The 9,634-nt window shown below is 42.6% G+C and overlaps 2 protein-coding genes across 2 annotated transcripts in view; one reads left to right on the top strand and one right to left on the bottom strand.

Moving 5' to 3' along the window:
- Window positions 1-659: 659 nt before the first annotated feature.
- On the bottom strand, window positions 660-3,999 carry LOC135493650 (kelch-like protein 32). Its single transcript, XM_064781139.1, has 2 exons — window positions 3,823-3,999; window positions 660-3,113 (listed from the first exon to the last, which is right to left on the bottom strand). Exon 2 carries the CDS (start codon window positions 3,081-3,083, stop codon window positions 987-989), a length of 2,097 nt encoding a protein of 698 aa, XP_064637209.1. The 5' UTR covers window positions 3,084-3,113; window positions 3,823-3,999; the 3' UTR covers window positions 660-986.
- Window positions 4,000-4,776: 777 nt separating this feature from the next.
- The window catches only part of LOC135493098 (uncharacterized), a 51,589-nt gene continuing 46,731 nt past the window's right edge, over window positions 4,777-9,634 (top strand). Inside the window, exon 1 of the mRNA XM_064779989.1 lies at window positions 4,777-5,005. Within this exon, the coding sequence (XP_064636059.1) occupies window positions 4,871-5,005 (135 nt within the window). The 5' untranslated portion in view covers window positions 4,777-4,870. The remainder of the gene's footprint in view (window positions 5,006-9,634) is intronic.

Below are 9,634 nucleotides of genomic sequence, written 5' to 3'. Positions count from 1 at the left end.
ACCGTGTGTCGGGGGGGGGGGGGGGGGGAAACACCCACATCGATGCCTAATCGGCCTTGTCAGCATCACCGTCTTGTGCCTTGTGAACTTGGCATGGCCTTATCAAGGAGCTGCTCACGGTGCTGAACTTCTGTCGACTAAGTGCCTTGCCCGAGATCATGCTACATGTAGGAGGAGCACGCATTTTAAAGTTATAGTAGTGATAGTGCAATTGGTCCGAGCCATTTGGAGGCCGACATGTGAAGGCCGATCTGGGTTCTCCTTCTTCTCCGTATAAAAAGGGGCATATCGCTGACTAAGGAACGAGGCATATTCACATTGCCTCATCGTCTCTATCGGACCTATTGATTTACTTTTATATGCACGCATACAGCACGCCACAGGGTCCGAGTCTGTGGACAAATGGTTGGTTTAATTTGTCTCTTCGATATTGCTCCTTTGATATTGCATTAGATTTCATTGCAATTCAATCTATTCAAGGTATAGCCCATTTGAACCTGCCTGCGCCACGGGTACAATGCTAGTATGATTTAATGGGCCAGCCTGAGAGCTTCAGGATGCACCGTATTGGCCCATTATATAGCCTCGATGACTGCAACGATGATTCCCAATTTATTCTCTTTTAATTATTTCCCAAATTTATTAAAAATAATCTCTTGTTTCAAACCATAGAGAAACATCAGAACTTATTTCACACATTCTCTGTGGAAATGCCAAGATAATAAGTCCACGGGATGATTGTTTGTGTAAAAAATTAGAGTAAATGATCAAACTCGCCCCAGTAACGAAATTGTCACAAGAGGAACGAAATCAGCGCCTCTAGTGTCAAGATTGAGTAAATGATTACACAAACACCATCGCTTTACCCCAGTGCCACCTTCATGTAGACATAGAAACGAAGATGCTGCAACATCATCACTTGAGCTCCTATCAGGGTTCGTGTGACCAGAGTCTCTTTCAACGATGAAGACTCTGGTGTGTGTAACTTAGTCTGGCCAACCTGGCCTTTGCCTATATATAGTCTCCCTTTCAGTACTGTCCATTATTTCACTTTCTTGCTTGCTGTCGATAGTTAGATGCGCCTGTATTGTTCTCAGGGGAACGCGGAGGATGGCAGACGACATCGCGTCACGCGGGAACCACTGGTAGTGTTGCCTCAGCGCGAGCTTTTTGGAAACAGTGTCGAGGATGTGAACTCTGGTCCAACTCGGGTCAACCTCTGCATCCACATCCTCCTCTCCCTCATCAAAATCAGCGACTACATACGTTGTTTCCTGGTCTGATATCGCCTGCACTTTACGAAACATACCGGCATGACCACGGCAAAACTGTTGAAGAAAGGTCCACTGGTTTGTACCCGGGTTGTAGCAGCTTACTTTCAGGTTGTTTTGACCACTCAAGGGAAATTCTTTGGTGCCGATCAGGTACAAGCGGTCCCCGGACGGCACCAGTTCTTGGTAGCCACCCATGGGTACTAACGCCCTTTTTGTCCACACCGTCCCAGCTGGTTCAAAGCGGAAGAAATCGTTCAAGACGATTTTGTCGCCAGATCTTGCGAAGCTGACGTAGATACTGCCGTTCAAGGCCGCGGCGAGAGGACACGAGTAACTGTACGGCAGAGGTGTCGCACTAGTCCATTCGTCATTCGAAACGCTGTAGTAGTCAGTTAAGTTTATCATCTTGTTTGTGATCGTTTTCCCTCCGATTGAGTAGATATCATTGCCGACAGCAACGAGTTTGTTTCCTGTTCTTGCGGCGGGTAGATGCTTGAGTTGTTTCCAAGTGTTGCGTCCGGGGTCGAAGCTGTAGCAGCAGCTTGCGTCACCCGTGTAGTCACCAATCTTAACCTTCTCCAGCCACCCCACCCCTAGCACGAAGAGAATATTGTCAAGGACAGTGACGAATGAGTCCTCATTCAATTCGCTTGCTTTGACGGGAAGATCTGGCATTGGCAAGACATTTTTCATGGTTGTCAAGTAGGTGGGACTAAGGCAACGCATTTCAATATCGTGTCCAGAAAAAGAGACGAGAAATGAGTCAACCTGTTGTTCTTCCGTTGCCACTTTCAAAAGGTATTCCTGGGCGTCCATGATTTTTGATTTGCAGCTTTCACAATCTTTAATGACGGGCATTTTGGATAGCGAATCTAGTTCCTCATCGTCAAATGTTAAGAGGTTGATTTTAGTAAACAGATCTGGGAGATATTCGGTCCTTATCTCATGATCAAACTCCACCCAATCGAGAAGAAATTGGACCAGAGAAAGGCTAGTGAAGATACCCTGGCGGTTTGTGACGGTGAGTAACATGTTAAAGTCATCTTGATCCAGCATCGCGCTCAGGCGTTCCCGTTCAGCTGTACTCAACTCAGCCAAGGACTGCAACGTGAACAGCAAAGCCCTCTGCAGAACGTAGATGGAAGATGTCCTTCGTTTAGCAAACTCGAAGAACTGCAAGAAGTTCTCAAGGCAGATATCAGCTTCTTTGAAAAACGGTTCACACTCAGACAGCAACTCATGAAGGTCAAAATTCTTCCCGATTTCAGACATCGTCAAATAGTTTGAAAAACCCACCTCTACCACTTTGATAAGATACTTTTCCATTAGGGTGGTAACGTCACTCATCAAGCAGTGTCGGGCAGCTTCAAGAATTTCACTGACGTCTGCACCTGTGACCTTGAACCCACCGGTGTAGACGAAATCCAAAATGGCCGCCAAACCTTTGGGGGAGACGCCTTTCATTTCAATGCAATCGCGTGATATTTCATTCCACGAAGACGAAAACATAGCATTAAAATAATCACTGCTGGCTGCAAGGATAATTTTATGGACCCTGAACGAAGAGGACTCTGCCGTCAGTGTAACGTCACAATAGTCAGACGCCTGAAACATTTCATTCAGTCTCTTCCCCAAGGTCACCAAATGGCCATTCGAGCTTATTCGGCCATCATCAAAATCCCACTGATCAGTCCAATATCCGTCCATTTTCACCGGGCTTTCGCCCTGGTAGTCACGCAATTGCGGGCTATCACGCAGTGTAGATTGTCGAGTGTCGTCCGCTAAAAAGTACCTCACGCGCCAACTCATGTTCACTCCAGCGCCAGCCTGACGACTATCCTGAAAAAGAACAGAATTTAAGCATGAATTGTAGACCAAAATTGCTACCCGATCCTCCCCATTCCTTTAGTTTTCATTTGAACCAGTAGCCCTCTCTATGGTCTATAGACAGGCATCAGTCACCGGGCTTTGTTTCTGTTTCGTTTCCGCTTTTGTTCGTTTCTTGTTTTGCAGACGACCAATGATTGTATCTTTCACTGTTTGCAAGCCATCCAGTGGACGAGCATTGAAAATGTACTCAGAGTCAGTAGCCTTTGGTGCGAATTGCTTTTTAGGCAGTTGGGCTGAGGTTTTATTGAGATGACAAAATCAACTTGAGGTGGTGAGGAAAGAATCGGTGTGAAGACGCCTTTGAAAGGCTGTACTTTGAACCTCGCGCGCCACTTCTTTAAGGATGTAGCTTGAGGCGGGTTTTAATTAGACTCGCGAGGCAGTCCATAATCATCCTAAACATATTCTCCCTAAACAAAGGTGGTAACCGTCTTCCTAGGTTATGGGAGGTGAGACGAGGTCGATCCACTGCGTGCATAGTGTAGGTTTCGTAGCTAGAGCTCGATATGAAGGCAGAAAAATCGATAAGTTGCTTTTCTAATGAACAGAGTCAGTACTGAGAACATACCTAGTCACTGGAATTCCTACACTGCAGATTTGATGTAGAATTACTAATTAACTATTCGACACTAGGAAAAGATGATAAAAGGTTCCTCACCTAATGCAGCCCCAAACAAATCGTTGACATGTTCTCCGCGGCGATGTTACTTCAGGCCTCAGCTGTGTGACCCACGACCTCTTCAATCTGCAGCTGGAACTACATTCTTAACATGCAGCAGCAAAATATTGGGAGATCTGTTCTATATTCTCTTCTCAAATCCTTCGAAACATAGTATAGGACAGACATTATTATGATCACTGGCCTATTTTCAGCGTTCTAGTACTGTACAAAAAAATCTATTGACTGGTATATCAATACCATGCCCGGCGCCATTGTGTGATAGACTGATTGATATGCCTATATCGGGTGGGCCCCAAAAACGTTCTTGGTCGGTTTATAGTATTCAATAAGCACGCGTGCTGTGAACTCCGTTGCTCCTGCGTCTTAAATTGTAAACGAGTCCGTGGTTTTTGAGTGATATTGGTACAACATGTTTTCAAAACGGGACAAACGACACCTAAATTGATGAGAACCAAATATCGCCAGGCGAAGGGTCAGAGGCCATTTTGGTTGTGACATTGGTTGTGCCAAACGTAGTTCGAAGCTGTTAAATGCTGTAAAATCGGCCAGGGGTCGTCCCGATTTTTGAGCTGGCTGTATCCTCTTTACTCGGGGGAGATGATGACAATCCTCGCCTTTTCGGCGAGAAAGACTACTTCGGCGAGAAAGACATTGGGTGATATGAATAAAGACGAGCAAATGCTTTTATCTAAAACTACATGTACATTTACACTAAGCCTTTCTGTACAAAATTGAAGTAAAAGCATTTACTAGACTTTATTCATATCAGCCATTGTCTCCTGGTTGTTGGGTAACTCGTTTTGGTTCGGTTGTGACTATGTCTCCGTATTGACCAGACAGTGCTTTCACCTTACGTTCATTTATGGAACTAAACGTCTGGACAATCCACAATGGCTGTGGTTGCGAAATGTGTGGTGACAGTGATCAGGGTCTAAAAAGTTCATCAAAGGGAATTTCAGCTGTAAATATCACTTGATCTTGTCACTGGAATGTATCACTCGGATTTTATGACAGGCTGGAGCCGATGAACAAAATGGATAGGACCAAAAACAGCGGCGAAGCACCCCAAATTATTGATGTGATTTTGAAGGGTGGAAGTCCATGGGGACTGTCCCTAAAAGGGGGCTTAGAGACAAGTTCAGCCCTTGTGATTTCTAAGGTAAGAAGTATTCGATTTTCTCCAAGATCTTTCATATATCCACTTCTTTACTATGGGAATTCCCAGTCACGTTTGGCCTTATACAATGTATTATCATAAATAAAACCTACTCTTAAGTTAGAGTCTATCTAAGGCATACACTACAGGTGGTGTCTCTGCGGCCACACATGCATGGCATAGCTCTGTACACAATGCACAGGCATGACAGACATTCCATTGTATGAGTTTTCTCCTTCCTCTTTGCGATTTATCCCCATGCATTGTGGTGTATGGAAGCCTTTTTGTGAAGAAAAAAGGCTCTGGTTTCAGTTGAATTGTTTTACAGTGGAACCTCCCTTAGCAGACACCTCTCTATTAAGGACAACCTCTATTAAGGACAACCTCTCTATTAAGGACAACCTCTCTAAGGAGAACCTCTCTATTAACGACCATAGTATTGGTCCCAAATTGGTTGTTTCCATTCAATTTGACCTCTCTAATCAGGACACCTCTCTATTAAGGACAGCACTTGTCAGTCCTGAGGGTGTCCTTAATGGAGAGGTTCCACTTTATATGTTAAACCTCCTATGATACAGTTCTGTACAGAGACCCTATACTTCATCATTTCACTTTCAGCGCTGGTATGTGGTTGGTTGACATCCTTCTACAGTACTGTCCAGAAGTAACAGTAATTTGCTTTCAAATGCAACTCTCTTCCTGCTGTTGAATCTCGGCACCTTTCAGCACTGTAGACCCTCTCTTATTGAACAACTCTGTTCGTGGGATACCATCTTTGTTCAGGGACCTGCTGCTTTTGGTCCCAAGCTTGTCATTTCCATTCAAATTGACCTGAGATGTGATCAGGACACCACTCTATTTTAAGGACAACACATGGGTTCTTCTGAATATCATCGCATCTTAGAATTTGGTGTCGATCAGAGGCGTCCCCACCAGGGAAGTTACTAATAGATAGAATAGTAGTAGTGTAGACCCTTATTACACGTACATGTAGATACATGTATGTGAAAGTTGGGAACACTAATAATCCATGTCTTTCATCTGAGTAAGATTTTTTATGACATAAAAAGATTTTTAATTGTTCAAATCAGTTAATAACTGTGAGTGTAAACCCTTCAATATCATTTATTCATGAAAAGTAGGCCTACAGTTTATACTCATTGGGATATATAGCCCCCAATATGTGTGTGATTCATGCCGATACTTCCCTTTGTTGTGTTTGCCGTTTCCATGAAGCCTGTGCACACATGTTGTGGGAGATAAGTCATGTATGACACGAAACACCTGGTGAGATTAAAGGGGACATGCCTAGGTTTGCACTCAAAAAAGATCACTGCAACAAGGCTTATGTTAATCCCAGTTAAAAAGAAAAAGAAAAAAACTCAGATGGAATTCCATAAAAGGTATTGTTGTACCCGTTTTGATACTTTTCATCAAAAAATGATTCTTTAAGTACTGCACGCAATCAGACCTTCAAAGAAAAGTGTTCTGATCACAGAGGTCTGTGACTCCAGCTTAACATGGGTGTCCTTAATAGGGATGGTGTCCTGCCAACAGTTGTGTCAGTTAAGGGAGGCATTGCAATTAGACATAATGGTAATGACAATGTACAATTTGACAAAACGAGACGAGACTAATTCTTATATTCTTATGTTCCTTGTCTTGATTACTGGGTCATTCAAATTGCATGAGATATTTCCCCATGTCTAAAAAATTCCAAGAGTTATCTCTCAACCAGTGGTTGACTTGTTCACCTCATTAATATAGGAATAATGTGATGATAAGAAGTGGAGGTTGAGCTTGGTTTTCCATGAGAGCTTGATTGGCATTCATTCCAATTGTTGAACTCAAATGTATAAAAATCGGCATATCCCCTTATGGTGTCTACAACTCTCGTGTTGACCAATGTTAAGCCACTTGTTCTTTCTATTAGCTTTTTCGTGGTGGCTACGTCATAAAGACTGGATATATTGCATTATTTATTACATAGTTAATATATTGGGCCATAATTATGTAAGTTGGTTTAAGGATTTATTGCAATAAGTCCATTGCAAATGTACAGTTTGAGTAACACCGTTAAAAACATCGATACATCCATTTTTAAGTGGGCACACCATGCAACTTTGGGCTAGATTTATAATGAGACACTCTGGCTGATCTGTGCTAAGTTCTCACTACCACCAGTATCATAATACAGATTTTTCATTGAAAAGTATCGTAACTGGAAAAAAATTAAACTTCAATGAGTATGAGTTGATAGTAATACTTGCTGTGCAGAACCCTGAACATTGGTAATTGAATTATCTGATCACATTTGTTTTGCTCTTGATTGGCCAGTCGAATAAATTGTGCTTTAATTGTCACCTTGGTCTCAATTGGATCTCCTTTCCCACGATATCATCAGACCGTTTACTACAGTCATTACAATAACATGCAGCGTGTATTTTAGAGGCAGTATTCAACTGGCCTATTGCTCAATACGTCCTTAACCCTTAAAAGGCGAAATTCCTTAATAGAGAGGTGTCCTGATTAGAGAGGTATTAGAGAGGTCAAATTAAATGGAAACACCCAAGTTGGGACCAAAACTAGTGTCCTTGATAGAGAGGGTGTCCTTAATAGAGAGGTGTCTGCTTAAGGGTTCTACTGTATACTACTGATGTATGCATGTGTTTGAAATGAGGGCACAGATTTGTGACATAACCCTGTCAACATCTTCCAAAGGTTTGCAGTTACCCTACTGGTATGGTACTCCAATGATAGCTTATTTTCTTGGCTAAAACTGTTTGGGATATTTTTGTTACAAAAGGTTCTCAAAGAAGGGTTATTTTGAAGATAGACCCTGAGGTTACAAGCCTGGGGAACACCTTCAGGGTATTTTCTACCAGTAGGTGACAGGTTTTTCAAAGGTTTTTTTTGGAAAGATGGATTTTTAAACACCCATTTCAGGTTGGAAATAGCTTGGGCAGGACTTTCAAGACAGGACCAATCCACTCCGCATTGCTGCCACAAATCATCCTGGTGTATGACTCTTCAGGAGCCCAGTGGGGTACAAGCATTTAACTCATTAACTGAATCAGAGTGGGTTGGTGGTAATTTTAAAGAGAAACAAAATGGTGAAAATCAGAAAGGGATAGTGATATGATGATGCTGAGGAAGTTTCAATGACTTGTTGGCATCAGGGAAATAGATGACGACATTACATGCTGGGATATACAAGGCGAGCAGGCCATATGAGATTTGGCCTCTTGTTAACCAGACTGCTGTTTGTTGGTGCAACGAGAGGGATCTAACGAGCCCTTGACATAGATTATATCACTTAATGTTGTTACAAGTATCCACAGCATGTGCCTGTATTCAAATATTCACATTTTTGTAGATGGTTGAAACTGCGAGTGAACCGCTGGAAAGAGGGATCTTTTTACAAACTCGTCATGGGATTTTGATACTCCTGAGTGATAATAACCATGCCCCTATAGTAAGATCAGCACAGATAGATAAATTTTGGTCTAAATTTCACTTTCGCCAGAGGACTAGCTTGACCGAAATAACTGAGCAAACAATCATTTTATGAATGGGCCAACAGCAAAGTGCTTCGTGCATCTGACATTGCTGTCTTAGCCTGGCGGGTGAATCTTCTCGTTGTCTCCTCCAAGTATTAAAATTCCACTTGCGATTAGTGTGGAGTTGTGATAGTAGCGAATTTATCTTTTGAGTCATCGCCTATTTTTAGCTATGATGCAAAACTTTATTCAAATGAAAGAAGGCCTCTGACTTTTAAAAGTATAAGTTGTTCCATAATTTTCAGAGACGGTCTTGGCTGGACCTTCCCCTTGGTTTAGCATCCTAAACATATGTCAGCTTTATAACTTGTCGAGTCGGAGCAAGTGCACTGTCCTTGTGCAGGATGTCCATATCTCAGCATGTGATCTCCTGTGATTCAGCCAGCTCGTATGACACCCGCAGAGCACCCTTTGTTGGTAGAGTAAATCTTCCCTCACGCTTTTCACCATGTTGTAGCACAACCTGTCTGCGAGCAGGACACCTGTTGTCTAATGGACTAAAAACTTTCCAGTTAATGATGCATAGGATGACAATGTTTTGAGATAAATGAGGGGGCCTGTACTCATGGTGTCAGCCATGAATGCATTCCTGAAGTGATAATTGTCAAGGAAAGCAACTAACTGTCTCCAATATCTCAACCACTTGGCCTGGACATTATGTGACAATGAGTTGTTGCATGTTTATGGTTCTCCCCTAAAGGCTCTGATCATGCCTACGTGACATTTGGCTGTTCCTGTCATTCTGAATACAACTCATACTGTGCTTTAGTTCTTGATTTTCAAGTGCTGTACAAAAAGGGCCTAAGTGCCTGGACAAGCAAGTACACTAGGCCTCAGATCGCACTGTTGACATTACGCCTTTAGATCGCCATTGAATTTTAAAGCTGCTAAAATCTGCGATAGGATAAGAATCAGTTGAATAATAGATTTAAAACGGATTTGAGTGCTTTCCAAGTTCTATATACTCCAGGCAAAACCTCAGATTTTCGTTGATTTAACTCCTCCAGATACAAGGTCTTCATGTGGAAGGGTTTAAAATTGGGTTGATCGGTACGACCTGCAATCAATGTCA

The sequence above is a fragment of the Lineus longissimus genome, chromosome 9, assembly GCF_910592395.1.
Source record: "Lineus longissimus chromosome 9, tnLinLong1.2, whole genome shotgun sequence".
In the NCBI taxonomy this organism is placed as follows: domain Eukaryota; kingdom Metazoa; phylum Nemertea; class Pilidiophora; order Heteronemertea; family Lineidae; genus Lineus; species Lineus longissimus.
Note: the sequence above shows the minus strand (reverse complement) of the source record. Positions and strands in the feature narration are given on the sequence as shown.

What these genes read in the sequence shown, in the direction of transcription:
- LOC135493650 (XM_064781139.1), bottom strand. Translation starts at nt 3,083, where the DNA reads ATGAGTTGGCGCGTGAGGTACTTTTTAGCGGACGACACTCGACAATCT.